Source organism: Panthera uncia (assembly GCF_023721935.1).
Source record: "Panthera uncia isolate 11264 chromosome A3 unlocalized genomic scaffold, Puncia_PCG_1.0 HiC_scaffold_11, whole genome shotgun sequence".
NCBI classification, from domain to species: Eukaryota; Metazoa; Chordata; class Mammalia; order Carnivora; family Felidae; genus Panthera; species Panthera uncia.
In genome coordinates this window covers 83,188,313-83,205,946 of record NW_026057578.1, presented here as the reverse complement: position 1 = coordinate 83,205,946, position 17,634 = coordinate 83,188,313, and the positions used below count along the sequence as shown (strand labels likewise).

Below are 17,634 nucleotides of genomic sequence, written 5' to 3'. Positions count from 1 at the left end.
GCCCACTTTCCTAAGAAGTCCCACGTAGGGGCCCTGGAGCGGGATTTTGTGCGCTTTTTGGACCGGAAGGGGGAATATCCTAAAATATGCCTGATTCCTGTCGTGCCCTCTGGCTCCGCCATTCCCGGCCGACGCATGTGCAATCTCCAATATGTGTATGTGCGAAAGGCAGTAGGTAAAGACAATAAGCAAATTTGTGCTGTCAGTGAAGAAAAATCTTGCTTGACTTCAGTGGCGCATCGGGCATTATCCGAGACAACTAAATCCAACTCGCCTTCGTTTTGGGGGCTACTACGGCAAGCGGGAGGGCGAAAAGCGTTAATGTTTGGAGTCTGGTTTCCCGGTTTGTGTTTTGTCAGGGTCTGGGTGTACTGGTTGGGCGGGGGGAAGTTGGCTGGACCATGTCGGCCTTCGAGAAGCCTCAGATCATCTCCCATATTCAGAAGGGCCTCAACTACACGGTGTTTGACTGTAAGTGGGTGCCCTGCAGCGCCAAATTTGTGACCATGGGCAACTTCGCACGGGGCACCGGCGTCATTCAACTGTATGAGATCCAGCACGGGGACCTAAAGCTGCTTCGGGAGGTGGGTGCCAAGCGGGACTGCCCGGTTCCAGGATCTGGGACTACCGTTGGTGAGGGGTCGAGTACATATCTGGGGTTGGGGGGAGTCTGCATTTCTTTTTGCCCAAGCCTCCGTCCAGCGTCCCCCAAAAGCACAGCTTGAGCTGCGCGGAACCAACGAAGGTGATCGCAGATTGAGGAATACTTCGACGTAAAATGCTTTGGTTCGAGTCCTGAATTCTCGGCTGGCCAGTTCATCCGCGCCCTGCTGGCCCCTTCCTGCAGCCACCCTCGCAGTCCAGAGCGGGGTCCCTGGGAAGTGACATTAAGATTTCGTATCTAAATTCGAGGCCCTTCTAGGCAGTGCGCAGTTGTTTGTGGAGTCTTTTTAATAGGCCCTGTTAGTAAAATGCTTTTTCTTATAAGCAGAGACAAAGCTGGTACCGTGATGCCTGCATTGTAATTGGAGGAGACAGCCGAACCACTTATTCTTCAGCGAGTATCAATTGATTGTCTGATATTCCCCGGCATGTGAATGACAATGACCCTGGTTTCACGGAGTTTATTTTCTAGTGGGAGAGAGAATCAGTTGAATGATCAAACAGACGATGCATAAATACAAACAGATGAATTCTCTAACATAAAGGAACACGGTTCTATGAGAGTAAAAACAGATTTGGGAGAGTAGATGCTAACTAGGCCAAACTAGGAATAGAGGAGGTTTCCAGAGGAAACAGGGTATGCAGAACCTCAGCGATGGGAGTGGTAAGCAGGGACCAAACTTTGCAAGGTCTTTAAATTGTTTAAAGGATTTACGCTTTTTTAAATGGGACATCTCTGAAGGACTTTTAACTGGATGTGGCAAGAGCAAGTTTACAAGTTTTGTGAAGATCATTAGTGAAAGAATTCGAGAATAATGATGGTAACTAATATTCTTGTACTTGTTTACAGTTTTAAAAATGCATTGATCTCAGGTGATCAGTCATAATCAAGTATTAGGGTTGTAATAGACTACAGGGAAGGTTGAGAGCTCCAGGGATTAAAAACTATGGAGAGAATCTGCATGGAGAAGATTGGCTTTAAACTGGTAGATAAAGGTTGGGGCGCCTGGGTGTCCCACTGCAGTGAGAGTCGGACTTTGGCTCAGGTTATGATCTCAGGGTTCCTGAGTTGGGCTAGCTGCTGTCAGCACAGAGCCTGCCTGGGATCCTCTGTCCCCCTCTCTGCTCCTCCATGCTCTCTCTCTCAAAAATAAACCAAAACATTAAAACAAAACAAAACAAAACTGTGGTAAAGAATGAATACAATTTGGATAGGCAAGCTTGGATTAGAAGGTATATAAGATCCCATCTCACTTTAAATTTCAATGAGTGCCGGTTTTCTTGTTCAGTTTGTCTCTTCTTTTTTAGTTTATTTATTTCGAGAGAGAGCAGGGAAGAGAGAAAATCCCAGGTAGGTTTGGCACTGTTAGCAAAGAGCTCACAGATTGAGATCATGACCTGAGCTGAAATCAAGAGTCAGACACTTGAGCCACCCAGGCGCCTCAGTTTGTCTTTTCTAGCCAGGTACTCAGAGTTCCTACACGTGACTTATCCTTTTCTACCTTGCCTTGCTTATGTTGTTCGCCACTTAGCCCCCAGGCACCTGTTGCTATTTTAGGGTCCAGTTCAGATTATTTGATTTAGGAAATCCCTTCCTGTTCCCCACACAAAGTAAACTCTTTACATTGCATTATGCTGGTTCTTATCTGCTCCAGAAATAATGTAATTCTGTCTAATCTCTAATTAGATTGTAAACTCCTGGAGAGTAAGGACAGTGTCTTTTCATCACTGTGGTTTGTAAAGTTCAACCACTCAATAAATTACTTGTTAAAAGGATGAGTGAATGTATAGTCTGTAAAAGGATGTAACTTGGAAAATTTAAATATCAGTTTATTGATCATTAATCAACTGGGGTCAAGGTTTGAACAAATGGAAACATTGGAATAGCAGACAAAAGCAGGTGAAGTATTAGGAACAAATACCAAATACCATCAAATTTAACCAGAGAACATTTACAGACTGTGACTTTGTAAAATAAGGTATAATTTGTATACACTTAGGAACACACTTGTTCCACAGAGTGAAATAATGCCCTTTGTCTCTGTTGACAACCTATTTCAGGATACCATGCTAAAGAAGGACCAAAGGTACTTGAAGAATGAGTCCCTTCTTCTAAAAAGCCTCTTGTCTAGAGAAAGGATAAAACAAATGCAAAAACACATTTAAGAACTTAGATTGTGTTTGGCTGTTATGGTGCAGTGGAAAAGAATACAGGTTAAATATAGGCTCAGTGGGTCTCAACTCTTACTTTGCATCAGGATCAGCTGAGTATGTTCTGTTGTTGTTGTCATAGATTGTGTGTGTGTGTGTGTGTGTGTGTGTGTGTGTGTGTGTGTTTTAAAACATTCATGCCTTGGGGCGCCTGGGTGGCGCAGTCGGTTAAGCGTCCGACTTCAGCCAGGTCACGATCTCGTGGTCCGTGAGTTCGAGCCCCGCGTCAGGCTCTGGGCTGATGGCTCGGAGCCTGGAGCCTATTTCCGATTCTGTGTCTCCCTCTCTCTCTGCCCCTCCCCCGTTCATGCTCTGTCTCTCTCTGTCCCAAAAATAAATAAAAAAACGTTGAAAAAAAAAATTAAAAAAAACAAAAAACAAAAAAAACCATTCATGCCTTGGTCCCACCTTAAGAAATTCTGATGGAGTGGGACTCTTCATTTAGAGTAGAGTGAGGCCTAGATATCAGTATTTTTTAAACTTCAACCAGGTGATTCTAACAAGTACCAGTGTTGACTACGATGGGGCTAGATGAATTTCTGAAATACTTGATTCTTCAATGTGGAACCACCTCAAGTTATGTGTTCCAAAGCCCATGTATCCAAGGTAAAAATGTGAAGGAAGCAAACAGGTCTTTGTTAATGTTTGCCTTATCTTGTTACTAAGGATAGCTAGGGAATGAGGGCCTTCATGTATAGTTGAGCAGTTTGCTGCACCACACAAGGGGTTGCAGGGTTCAAGTGGAAACTGAGATCTGTCTCTTTCTCATCAAACTTTATGAATGTGAGACTTCCTCAGCCTACAAAGGACAACTTTCCTCTAATTGGCACAGAGGACTGGGGTGGCCCTGAAAACTGGAATCATAGTTGTGGATGTTTATACTTTAAAATTTAGTAAGTTAATAAAATTTAGTTAAAATTATTTTAGTTAAAATAAAATTTAGTAAGTTAATAAAGTTCTGCTTTTTTAGCCCCTGTGCCACTGAGTTCACTGCTTGTTACCATGTGGTTCACTAACTCTTTTAATGTTAATTAAAGTAGTGCTAGGATGTGGAGGAGGAAATACTGACAAGCTGTACTAGACCCACCCACAGATGGAACAAAAATAGCTCTCATGGGACTTATCCATCATGGGCTTCCTTAATCATGTTAACTTATTGTAGCAAAGAGAACCAACAGCTAAGTCATGGTCATTTTCAGGGTCCTACAGCAAAAGTTATTAATACAAACCAATTTTCTTTTTGGAATAAATTTTGCAAAATAAATCTTTTTAGCTGTGGTTTTTTTGTTTTTTGTTTTTTTTTTTTTCCCTAGCAAGGAAAATTTAAGTAACCAGTGGATTTTTTTTAAATCCTTGTTTCCCAAAGGTAAAATATTTAACAGAAGCAGGGAAGGAACCTTTTTATGAACTATAAGAAATTAGCTTCACTCCATTGCCCCTTCTTAATTTAGCTATTATGATGTCCGTGAATATCTTAGAAAGAGAAAACACCCTTGCTTCTATAAGTCCATTTGCCAGTAGAGCTCAGCCCTTCTTGGCCAACTGCAGTCCTCACTGCCATGCAAATAATAAGATGTTTATACATTTGAGGGTGTTTTTTTTTAATGTTTTTATATTTTGAGTTGAATTTTATTCTTGCACAACAGACTGCTAGTATCTATAAATCTGTATTTCTTTAGTATAAGGAGAAAAGAGAACATGAGGGAGGCATAGATAACTATATATCTTGCAAAGATATGAATGAAGGTAGGAGTGAGAGGACACAAATCTGAAAGTAGGTTCAGTTTGTGACAATACCATTTACTCACCAGTCCTTTTCAAGGTTGGAACATTTTTGGTACTTCTAATGACTCTCTGGTTTATGGAATCAGGGCTACATAATAAACTTAATTGATTTACATGTAGGTCTGGGGGCAGCCACAATTAGTATAAAGAACTTGGAATCTTCTTCGCTGTATGGACCTTGAGCAAGTCTTAGTCCTCTAAACCTGTTTCCTCATCTGGAAAGGGGTGTTGCAAACACTTAGCTTGCAGTTGTGTGAGGAAGAAAAGTGATGGCCTAGACTAGAAGAACATCTAGAACAGTATCTGATAGATGTGCTCAATATATGGATGCTGTTTTCATTATTGAGTATAAATGACACCAAAAACTATGGTGTGTCATGTGAAAACACGGTGGGAGAAATGGGATCGTGGACTCCCAATGGTTTTTCTCCAGCACTAGGAATGAGAGGCTAATAGATGTTAATTTATATTTTTATTCAACAAATGTTGAGCACCTTAAGGTGTTTAACAGATGCTACAGGGCCCCATTTTCATGGTACTCATTCTAGAAAGGACAGAGATCATTGAATAAATAAAATAATTTTATTGGTAAGTGCAATAAAGAAGATTAAACAGGGTGGGTGATAGTGATTTGGGGGTTCCACTTCAGATTGGAGGTGCAGGGAAAGCCTCTCAGAGGAGGTGACATTTAATCTGAAATCTGAATTTGGAGAAGACAGACATGATGTGAGGGAAGAGCAGTTCAGACAGTGGAAATAGTAAATGCAAATGTCCTGAGGTAGAAATGACTTTGTTGTGTCTGAGGAGCAAAAAGGAAGTTGCAGATGTGGCTGGAGTGTAGTAGAAAGGAGAGAAGCAGGAAATGAGGTCAGAGGAATCAAGGCAAGATTTCAAAGAGTTTAGTACATTTGTCTACCACAGGCCTTGGTACCACTCCTGTGAGTCTTTGCCTCTAAATGTAGATGCAGTTTATTTCATTCCATTATATTTCAATAAAGACTGACTTGCAGGGGCACATGGGTAGCTCCATTGGTTGGGCTTCTGACTTTGGCTCAGGTCATGATCTTGCAGTTCGTGAGTTTGAGCCCTGCATCGGGCTCTGGGCTGACAGCTCAGGGCCTGGAGCCTGCTTCTGCTTCTGTGTCTCCCTGTCTCTTTCTGCCTCTCCCTGGCTTGTGCTCGGTCTCTCTCTCTCTCTCTCTCTCTCTCTCTCAGAAATAAATAACAACAGTTAAAAAAAAAAAAAAGACTGACTTTTAGAATTTGTGCAATGACAAATGTGGAAATATCTAGTATAGGATCTATTGTAATAGAGTGGCTCTCAGTTTGGTTTCTTTCCTTTTAAGGTAGAGATTCTCAGATGTGTTCAGGTGCCAGAGTGTCTGGACATTGTGGTGCTGTTTTTGGAACTCCATGAAATACTCGAGTAGTTTGTTCCAATTCTGTACAAAGAAGGGGTTTTCCAATGGAAAAATCAGACTATATTATACATATTGTGATCTTTATATCACAAGAAGCAACCATACATAAACTTTTTAATCTTCATTTCCAGGTTTTCTTATTGGCGTTCATTTGCTAATATTTTCTAACAGACAAGGTAAACAAAATATTGAAGAAAACTTAAGTTTGAGAAAATCATATCCATTAGCTTTTTTTTTTTTTAATTTTTAACGTTTATTTTTGAGAGAGAGACAGAGCATGAGTGGGGGAGGGGCAGAGAAAGAGGGAGACACAGAATTGAAGCAGGCTCCAGGCTCTGCGCTGTCTACCCAGAGCCCAGTGTGGGGCTTGAACCCACAAACCATGACATCATGACCTGAGCCAAAGTCCAACGCTTAACTGAGCCATCCAGGTGCCCCTGTCTATTAGCTTTTTAAAGGTTCTATCTGTGTGTGTAAATTTATGTTGGTGCTGGAAGATTAGTGTGTTCTAGGAGCATGGTCTGAGAATCTTTGTTCCAAAGGCTTAAAAGGTGAAAGTTAGATGAAGAAATACCACAGGGAGGAAATTTTTTGCTTCCTAGTTTTTTATTACCAGCAGTAAAATCTTCGAAGAACCATGTGCTCACTGTAGGGACTGAAAAGTAGAGGTTAGCTTTTATGGTATAACTCTTCTGTGGCTTAGGAAGAAGAGAAACCCTATCAAAGGCTCCAAGTGATAGTGAAATTGTGAGAAGCAGAGTGCTTTAGGTGGTAAAAGAGGAGAAAATGGGAGACAAGTCTTCCCAGGTCCCTGAGAAGAATTTTCCTGGAGAGTTCTATCAATACATGATGCAACCTCCCCACAGCTCCTAACCCACGAGTCCCTGGAGCCATATTCTTGTCCATGAGGCCTACCAGCTGCTTACCCAAGAGGCCCATCTTCACCCTCTGCCTCAGACCGGGGGAGCCATGACCAGTGACTTCTTGCTTGGGGCATCCAGGCCCAGTGTAAGACAAGTGGAGGAAGGAGTAGGTGTCTATTTCATCAGTTGGCATAAGTTGGAACTCTGAATTACTTTAACCATAGAAATTGTGTCCTAACAGCGATTAAGTGCTGTGCCACTACTGATATTTCGGTTACTTTTATTTGGGGGAAGTGGAAGGTGGGGAGCACAAGAGTGATCTGGAGTTGGAAACTGCTTTGTTAAGTTGCCAAATTTTTGATTCTTCGTGTTGCTGCATTATAGCTTTTTTTTAAGTAAAATTGGAAAAAATAATTGAAATAAGTGAATATCAGGTTTCTGAGTAACTATCTGGGACCACAAATGCATTAAAAAAATTATTCTGTAATTTTGTGTTCCTCATCAATACGGTCTTTTACAACCATGTTATTACAGATGACTGCTTTTGTTTACTGGGCAGTTTCCACGGAGGCTGTGAATGCTTTCTTGTAGACCTGCCTACATAGTAACTGCTCATTTCTCCAGATCCCAAACAGTGTGAAAGCTTAACAAGCTGGGAGTTTCCAAAGCCCTGTACCATATAATAATATCTTTTGAATCATGAGAGAAAAGTTCAGTTTAGTTTGTATTAAGTGGATTTTATTTTCTTTTTCTTTGAAAACTGCTCTATGGAAGTGCCTAGCCAAACATTTAAAGTGGCAGGGAAATTATTTTTTTAATTCTATGAAACAGGCCAAACCTACTAGGAGGGATGAGATTGGCCCAGGAACTGAAAAGTTTCAAGAAGAAATCCCCTAGAAACTGGAGAACTCTGGAGGGAAAAAAGTGTATGCAGAGTACTGTTATGTCAAAAAAAAAAAAAAAAAGAGTCAAAGGAAAATATAAGGGCATTCTTATATTAAATTAAACCTATGTGTTTAATTTAGTGTAAACATGTAGAAAAAGATCTAGAATGATGGGGATTACTACTGGGGAGCATCAAAGGGAGACTCACTTTTTTACCTTCAGTTTTTTGTTTTGTTTGAATTTTTGTAGGGAACATGTATTACTCTTGTACACATTAAGAATAGGGGCGCCTAGGTGGCTCAGTCTGTTGAGCCTCTGACTTTGGCTCAGGTCATGATCTCGCAGTTCGTGAGTTTGAGCCCCATATCTGGCTCGTTGCTGTCAGTCTGTCAGCAAGGAGTCTGCTTCTGACCCTCTGTCCCCCTCTCTCTGCCCCTCACCTGCTTGTGCTCTCTCCAAAATAAATACTTAAAAAAAAAAAAGAATAAAAATCTGGGGTTCTTGGGTGGCTCAGTCGGTTGAGCATCAGACTCTTGATTTCGGTTCAGGTCATGATCCCATTGTGGGATCAAGCCTTGCGTTGGGCTCCACTCCATACCCAGCATGGAGCCTGTTTGGGATCTCTCTCCCTCTCCTCCTCTCTCCCTCTGCCCCTCTCTCCGCTCACATGCTCTCTCTCTCTCTAAAAAAAAAAAAAAAAAAAAGAATAAAAATCTTAAAGTTTATAACAGACTAAGACAATAGGTTTACCCCGTTGAGGCCAAGTAAATGGAGGTGATATTATAGGGCTAGAGTATGGAGTGGGGCAGGCATCAAGCCTCATCAGATTCCGTATTGCCCAGAGTTCACAGGGGCCAAGGCAGCAGCTGACTCCAGGAGAATCAGGGCAGGTGGGGTTAGGGTGGGTGGGGGTGACAGAGTAAAAGGAGATTAGTGGATGACCCACACAGGTGTGGGAGTAGGTAAGAGTAGCATGTATATGTGGGAGGAGTCAAATAGGAACTGATATTTTGGTTGTAAACTCCTTCTTGAGGGCATGGCCAATCGCATTCATGTTTGTATCCTAGTCTGTTCAGTTCATTGACTTTATTTAGTAGGAACTCAATAAAAATGTTGGAATGCGTAAGTTGGGCAAAAGTGTAAAGTCGTGTGCTTCAAGCTCTTTGCCTATGACAGGAGGGTATTGTATGATATCATTTTTTTTTTTTTTAATGTTTATTTATTTTTGAGAGAGAGAGAAAGGATCCCAAGCAGGCTCCTTGTTGTCAGCGTAGAACCGGACATGGGGTTTGATCCCACCAACAGTGAGAGCATGACCTGAGCTGAAATCAAGAGTTGGCCCCTTTACTGAGTGAGCCAACCTTTGGCGCCCCTGTATGATATCATTTCTTAGGATCCTTTTGATAATATGGTCTAGACTTGATTTCCTTAAGCCATGTACCTTAACTAGTGCATTGGTATGTGGTTGTTTTACTAATGGGATTATATGCAATACTTGGAACAGAGCTTTTTAAAGAAACTTCAAAATATTGGCTAATCCATAGCAATAGCAGTGCCTTTGGCACTCACACATCTACAAATCTCTGTGCATTGACAAGGTCCCAGAGAGAATAGTGACATAAACACTCTCAGTTTATAGGGTTCTGCAGGGAAAACTATAAGAGACACATGAACATTTTTGTTCCTGTAGCCATCTGAAAAGAATAACATCTTCATTAAGTTCTTATTCCTACTGAGGATCTTAGAGAAGAATACCACATGAAATGTTGAAATGTTCATATTTGCAAACCAATGGAGATGGTGCACTTGTCAGCATTTGAATGTCTCATTAGTGAGATGAGAGCAAAGGCAAAATTAAAACTCATTCTTTTTGACAGTTACACACTTTTAAACTACAGAAAAGTGATGAAAGGAAAAGCATAATTTTGATCAGAAAATTTTTTCATTGCTTTTTATATTATGTGCCTTATTTAAGGCCCATAGTAGAGCCATAAATATCATGAATTATAAATAGCTGCTTACATAAATAATATATCCTCTTTCCTTCCCTCCGTCAAGATTGAAAAGGCCAAACCCATTAAGTGTGGAACATTTGGTGCAACATCTTTACAGCAGAGATATTTAGCTACTGGAGATTTTGCTGGAAACCTTCATATATGGTAAGATTATTTAGTCAATATTAAGACGCAAGATAGGCAGTTTCCTTGATAGTCTTGTTACTCTTCCTCTGAAAGGGAGGATTCTTATTTTAAAATGTTCCTTGTTCAATTTTAACTATTTATAAAAATGTAAGAATTGTCCTTTAATATATATTTCTAGATTTCATATTCAAAATCCATTTAAAAATACTGTTTTTCTTTAGCTAGTTTGAATAATGTTACCAATATTTATTTCCACACATGCTGTTTGGTGCTAGCATTTAATCCCCTGTATTTGTACATAAAGGGCTATTCCCCACACATGTAAAACATGGAAAACTTAAGATACTGTTTATATTTCAGTGAGACATTTGGCATTATAGAACGATACACTGAGTTTTTCTTTGTTTGAATTTTTTAATGTAGAATTCCCAATTCATTAAAAAAATTCTGCACATCTAAGCACAACTTTTTGGGAACACATCTATTGAGCAAATCAATGTAAACCTGTTGCAAATGAACAAGACCATAATTATGCCAAATGCTTATAATTTTCATGTTCTACCTTGAGTTATTTCCTACTTAAATTAGATGGCATGAACTGAAATTCCTCAATTACTTTTCAAGAATATGTCTTATTTTTACTGTTTAAAGTATATAGTAATGTTCTAGAAAGAAACTATCTTCTCTACTTCATGTTTTCTAAGGTGACCTTTCTTGATTTTCACTTAGAATCTGTTGCTTTCTTATTAAATTACTGACATGAATCATAAAATAGAATGAAGCTATTTTAATTCCCCTTGCTTTAACTGCTTAATAATTAAGTTAGCATTTATTAGAATGCATCAGTTCTTACATATACTTTCAGAGAACTTGGGAGAAACCAGTCTGAATGTTCTTTTTAAAAATATTTCAGCATAAGACTAAGCAACAAATATAATTATTGACTGTCTCCCTAATAGAGTTTCCTAGCATAGTCACAGGTATTACTGACTTATTTTCATTGTTAAGTCTTATAATTTTGTGTTGTAAAAAGCAGTATTTTAAAGTCAAACAGTAAAGCAATTCTTTGAAGTGGAATCTCAGTCCTGTTTAGTCCTGATTCTTTCACAATGATGCTACAAAAATAAACATAGTCTCCTAGGTTGAGCTATCTGAAATTTTAATTAGGGAGATTTTACTAATAAATCTTGGCCTAGTAATAAGTTGGGATTACATTTCGTGAATAGCTACCTTCATTTTTTTTTAAGTATAAGTTATCAAAAACTGACTTGTTAAAGAGAAATGTGGATAGAAGCTCCAGGAGAAAAGAGGGAGGCAGGAGAAGGGGTGTATTAACATAACTTACTTGAGCCATTCATCACCCTGCCATCTTGGGTAGACTCAGACACCCACAGTAGTGGGTGCTTTCCTGCATTCCTTTCTCTTAACTAACCTGGATTTAGACAAGCTTCAGCCAGTTCGACTGTAGATTTGCTGTGCCCAGCATGATGGTACACTGAAAAATATGTAACTAGATGAAAATAGTAAGGAATTTAGTGAGAAAATAATACATTATAAAGGAAGAAACATATACAAAGTAAACACTACTCATATTTTATCCTTCCAAAAGATCTTAAGATCAGACTACCAAGGCCTACTTTGGAAACATTCTAAATCACTTTGAATTTACTCTATGTTTAAAGTAGTGATTATCAGACTTCAGTGGACCAAAGAGTCAGCAGATTTGGGGCTGTTTATCCATTACATCTGTGGAGGAGCCCAGGAATCTGTATTTATTAGTAAGCTCACCTGGTAAGTCATGTGCAGAGGTCCTAGATAGATCATCTCTGAGAATCACTGAGTGTGCTCAGGACTTTGAGTTCCAAGTTGAATGATGGCAGTGCTCATTAAGGGCTCAAAAGAAGCTAAAGTGGAGAGAAAATATTGGAAGTAAATGTATAAATTACCTTCATAGCAAAACCCTTATTTTTTTTAAGTTTATTTATTTATTTATTTTATTTTTTATTTTTTCAATATATGAAGTTTATTGTCAAATTGGTTTCCATACAACACCCAGTGCTCATCCCAAAAGGAGGAGATGCCCTCCGCAATACCCATCACCCACCCTCCCCTCCCTCCCACCCCCCATTCAACCCTCAGTTTGTTCTCAGTTTTTAAGAGTCTCTTATGCTTTGGCTCTCTCCCACTCTAACCTCCTTTTTTTTGTTTTTTTTTCCTTCACCTCCCCCATGGGTTTCTGTTAAGTTTCTCAGGATCCACCTAAGAGTGAAAACATATGGTATTTGTCTTTCTCTGTATGGCTTATTTCACTCAGCATCACACTCTCCAGTTCCATCCATGTTGCTACAAAGGGCCATATTTCATTCTTTCTCATTGCCATGTAGTACTCCATTGTGTATATAAACCACAATTTCTTTATCCATTCATCAGTTGATGGACATTTAGGCTCTTTCCATAATTTGGCTATTGTTGAGAGTGCCGCTATAAACATTGGGGTACAAGTGCCCAATGCATCAGTACTCCTGTATTCCTTGGGTAAATTCCTAGCAGTGGTATTGCTGGGTCATAGGGTAGGTCTATTTTTAATTTTTTGAGGAACCTCCACACTGTTTTCCAGAGTGGCTGCACCAATTTGCATTCCCACCAACAGTGCAAGAGGGTTTCCGTTTCTCCACATCCTCTCCGGCATCTATAGTCTCCTGATTTGTTCATTTTGGCCACTCTGACTGGCGTGAGGTGATATCTGAGTGTGGTTTTGATTTGTATTTCCCTGATGAGGAGTGACGTTGAGCATCTTTTCACGTGCCTGTTGGCAATCCGGATGTCTTCTTTAGAGAAGTGTCTATTCATGTTTTCTGCTCATTTCTTCACTGGGTTATTTGTTTTTTGGGTATGGAGTTTGGTGAGCTCTTTATAGATTTTGGATACTAGCCCTTTGTCCGATATGTCAGCAAAACCCTTATTTTAAAACAAAAATCTAAATATGGTATGCATTCTTAAATTTCATTAGTGGACTAAATGTTTAGGACATGTGGAGTAACTAAGAAGCTGTGTTCTGTTGCCTAGGAATTTGGAAGCTCCAGAGATCCCAGTATATTCTGTAAAGGGCCATAAAGAAATTATAAATACCATAGATGGTGTAGGCGGACTGGGAATTGGGGAAGGTGCACCTGAAATAGTGACTGGCAGCCGAGATGGTAAGTTAAAGTATTCTGTGTGTTTAAATTTTTTTTTTCTTTAGATAAGTCTCTGTGCAACAATATGTCCTCTCTATATGGAAATCCTCTTCAGAGGCCCTGACTTCCTAAATCTAACAGTGTTTTTTAATGGGCAAGTTTAATTGCATATCCCTCAGTTGCTTCAGACTTTTGAAGTATTTTGAGATAGAGGCATAGCACTTGCTATTTTAGTTTTGAGCAAGTTCAGCTACTAACAACCATAGTTTCCTATGAACCTTGAAAGATTTAAAATTTCTTTACAGGTTTTTGAGGCAGCTCAAAAACAATATAAGGTGGGCAGCAACTTTTCATTTTCTTTTTTTAAAAAGCAGAGTTGGTACTTGTGGAAATTGTCATATTGACAGTTAGTTGAACATCGAAGTTCCGTGATCCTTCTACTGAGCATCGTAGAATGATCCAAGGGCACCAACTCCGCTTTTCTGCCCTGTGGTGACTAGCAAAGGACAGGTCTGTTGGTGTTCAAAGCTGTTCTGAATGACTGTAATGGAGTCAGAATTTTTGTTGCTTCATGATGGGTACGTAAGAAATTTGGTGCCTTAGTGGGTTTGGCTGCTCGAGACCATGAGGAAATTACTTTAAAAGAAAAGAGATGTATTTTTCTAATAGTTACTCAACAGTGTCTGGGTTTTAGAAATCAATTATCCGGGGTGCCTGGGTGGCTCAGTCGGTTAAGCATCTGACTTTGGCTCAGGTCATGATCTCACAGTTCGAAGGTATGAGTCCTGCATCAGGCTCTGTGCTGACAGCTCATAACCTGGAGCCTGCTTAGGATTCTGTGTCTCCCTCTTTCTCTGCCCCTCCCCCACTTGCTCTCTCAAAAATAAATAAAATGTTAAAAAAATTAAAATCAATTATTCTTTTTAATCATAAAAGCAATATGGAATATATAAGTAAAAGTAGCATTCAATCTACCACAGTAACATAACCATTAGATTTGTTTTCCTTTCCAATCTTACATACAATTTTGTGTAGTTGTTTAGATATGATTTTTATCTTTTTTATGTTTTGTCATATGCAAATGTTGCTGTCTCCATAATTACCATTTAATGACTGTAATATTTCATTCTATGTATATATCACAGTGTCCTTAACCATGTCTTTGTTAATAAGCACTCACTTTGCTTTAAATTTTTGTTTATTGTTTTCGGAGAGTGACTTCAAAATAATGAAGGAATGAGTATCATCATGTATCTAACTTTTTTAGAATAAACGTGTTTTATGATTTTTTAAATTTATTGTCAGACTTGCCAAAGTATTCATGTACATTCTCAGCTACAGTCGATGAGGTGGATTTCGAGTCTGTCCTACCAGCATTGATTTTCTTTTTTCCCCCCTAATTTTAGATTAAAAAAAAATTATTTAATGTTTATTTTTGAGAAAGAGACAGAGCACAAGTGGGGGAGGGGCAGAGAGAGAGGGAGACACAGAATCTGAAGCAGGTTCCAGGCTCTGAGCACTCAGCACAGAGCCCAATGTGGGGCTGGAACTCATGAACCGTGAGATCATGACCTGGGCCGAAGTTGTACGCCCAACCAACTGAGCCATCCAGGTGCCCCTCCTTAATTTTATAAGTAAAAATGGTCCTGCATTCCCACTTGTGTTAACTTCTTTCTATATTTGTTTACTAGTTAGTTTTGCTTTGTGAATTGTCTGTTCATGTTCTTTGCTCATTTAACTATTGCAAATTTCATATGAATCAAATTTCATATGATTTGTATGAACCCTCTACAGTAATATAATAATCTCTTGTCACATTTGTGAGAAATTTTTTTCTCCTTAAAGTAGCCTTTTTAATGACTGACTTTATTTTATCCTTAGAGACAAATCTAGTGGGATATCTCCCCTTTTCCTGAGTTTATTATCCCTTTTAAAGATTTTTTCCCTTTTTCCTGTTCTCTCTCAAGTACTTACTTGCCTTTCAGCCATTTTATTAAATGCATTTGTATTTCTCCTAGGCAGTGATGAGTTTAGTTAGTAGTCCTGCAATTTTCAGTAAAATGAGGGGGTTGAAATTCAATTGAGAAGAAATATGTGTTAATTTTATTTAATATTTCCCTCATCTCTATTGCCACAGGGAAATTAAGTTTAATTGTATGTGAGATAGTGTTCTAAAACCCCATATAAGAAATCATAAATGTAAAAATCAGAGTTTATTCATCTGTATAAGAAAAATGCCAATGATTATATGGGTAGTATGGAAAAAAATAAAAATTAAGATGACACTGATATTAGTCTAAGTAAATAGTACAGTAGTTTTAGGTTCAAAGAAAATAAGACCTGATCTGAATTACATAATATTTGTGTTTGCCTTGTCGGTCAGACGTTATTGATAACTTCGGAACAGTTGTTGGCTCTTCTGTGTATCTATTAACTTGGAAATCAAGTCAGACAGTAACATATGGGTTATATCTCTGATATTAAATACAACTTGCCCATTTAGAAGTCAGAAATATGCGAAAAATTTTCAGGTTTTTTAGTATCTGTAATACTGCCATGTACGTAGAAAGTCATAGGAAGAGAATGCAGAAATGTCCTCAATCACTGTTGAATTTTGCCAACTCACTTGTATTCACAACAGGAACTGTGAAGGTGTGGGACCCAAGGCAAAAAGATGATCCTGTTGCCAATATGGAACCTGTACAAGGAGAAAACAAGAGAGACTGTTGGACTGTGGCATTTGGTAAATTCTTGAAGAATTCTTGCATTTGATGTATCATATGGTAAAAAGCACAGTGGTTCAAGATAGTCTCTTTACAGTCTGTTTTTTGGATTATTCTGATACTTTACTGAGGCAAATAGAGATGGTGGTTAATGTCAGCCACTGGCGCCTAGGTTTGAATCCTCACTTTTTTATTTCTTGCCTGAGTGAGGTGGGCAATTTAGCAATCTTCTCTGTTCCTTAGTTTCTTCATTTATGAAGTGAAACTAGCAATAGAATTTACCAAATAGTTTTATGAGGATTCAATGAAGTAGTACATATACAGTGCTCAGAATTGTGCTTAAATTATTAAGTGCTCAAAAATATTTGCTACTATTACATACTTGGGTCTAACGAGACAATGTGGACCTAGTTTAGAGTCAAGTGCCATTAGTGGAACTAAGCAGAGTCTGAAACACAAGTGGTGACCTAAAAAAATCTTACATTATACTCTACACAGAGGATGTTTATTTTCTAGAACATAGTTATGCCATTACAGAATTATTTGTTAATAATTTGATAACAGTGTTCCTCTGTTACTATACTTAAAGTGAATATTGATTTTGTAGGACTAATTGATACATTCCTTAGTATCTCTTACTGGGAGCGAAAATGAAAATAATTTTTGCTACTACAGGATATGGGTCATACTTTGTTTGAAATTTGAAATTCTTTCTCCTTTTTCATTGTATAATACTATATAGATAACACATTAATAGTGGGATTTAACAGTATATGTGAACTGTTTAAGTTCTATATATTATTTTAAAATCGCACTATTATTTAATCAGAGGAAAGTTTTAGATTTCCAAATTAAAAACTAAGTTATCATATGGGAATTACTATGTGTTTGTATATAATGAGCAAGAATATGTAAACTTAACACATGTACGCTTTGGGGAGAAATTTCAGGATTTGTATTTAGAATCATCATCTAAAATTTGATGTGATAATTAAAAAGTAATTATCTGTGGGCCATTAAAGCCTTTCATCTTTGACCTAAGGTACATAAGTACAATTTAAAATCGGGGACATTAAGTTTGAAAAACAATCCATTGATTTGACCATTTTATGAATGTCACAGTACTGTACTGTGGGCATGCAAAGTGAGAGAGATTCATATACTACCCTCCAGAAGCTTATAGTTCAGTAAAGAGGGTGTAATATCTACACTAATTATAGTACCGGGTAAGAGTGAGAAAAGGTCACCAGAGGTATGGATGAATATAGAAGGAATTTTCAAGTGAGAAATGGCTGTGGAGGAAGAGCATTTTGACCTCAGACCAAGTATACATAGGATATCAACCACTGAAATTGGGAGGAAGTGTCAAGCATAAGGAATAGCCTGAAAAGTGCCAAAGTAAGTATGTTAAATGAAATAGTGGTAGAAGTAGCCTTAAATGTGGCTCAGGGCCACAGTATTGAGAAGTGTTGAGATGGTGTGGAGGTAGTGGCAAACCTCTGAAGGTTTTTGCAAGGATGAGATGTGATTGAAGCTTTAGGAAAATCACATTGGTGTGTGAACTGGGGAGAGATCAGTGCCAGAGGTACTCCAGAAAACATCCTGGATCCAAGCAGGATGAATTAAACTACAGATTATAAATTTACTTCAGGGGCCACCATCCATACAAATGTTTAACAGCGTATTACAATGTATTTCAGATTTCCTTGCAAAGATAACACCAGACACCATTTTGCAACCTAAATGGTTTTTTTTTTTTTTTTTTT

General features: G+C 38.5%; 1 protein-coding gene and 1 long non-coding RNA gene across 3 annotated transcripts in view; one reads left to right on the top strand and one right to left on the bottom strand.

Moving 5' to 3' along the window:
- Positions 1 to 214: 214 nt before the first annotated feature.
- The window catches only part of DNAAF10 (dynein axonemal assembly factor 10), a 26,580-nt gene continuing 9,160 nt past the window's right edge, over positions 215 to 17,634 (top strand). Inside the window, exons 1-4 of the mRNA XM_049651551.1 lie at positions 215 to 584; positions 9,887 to 9,987; positions 13,036 to 13,166; positions 15,787 to 15,888. Of these exons, the coding sequence (XP_049507508.1) occupies positions 402 to 584; positions 9,887 to 9,987; positions 13,036 to 13,166; positions 15,787 to 15,888 (517 nt within the window). The 5' untranslated portion in view covers positions 215 to 401. The remainder of the gene's footprint in view (positions 585 to 9,886; positions 9,988 to 13,035; positions 13,167 to 15,786; positions 15,889 to 17,634) is intronic.
- The window catches only part of LOC125937047 (uncharacterized), a 34,551-nt gene continuing 26,913 nt past the window's right edge, over positions 9,997 to 17,634 (bottom strand). The window contains exons 4-6 of one of the 2 annotated variants that reach the window (XR_007462235.1): positions 15,772 to 15,843; positions 11,758 to 11,873; positions 9,997 to 11,479 (exon numbers count right to left, since the gene is read on the bottom strand). This is a non-coding gene — a long non-coding RNA (uncharacterized LOC125937047). Of the gene's footprint in view, positions 11,480 to 11,757; positions 11,874 to 15,771; positions 17,608 to 17,634 lie in introns of both variants that reach the window. The other variant, XR_007462234.1, reaches the window with a different exon arrangement.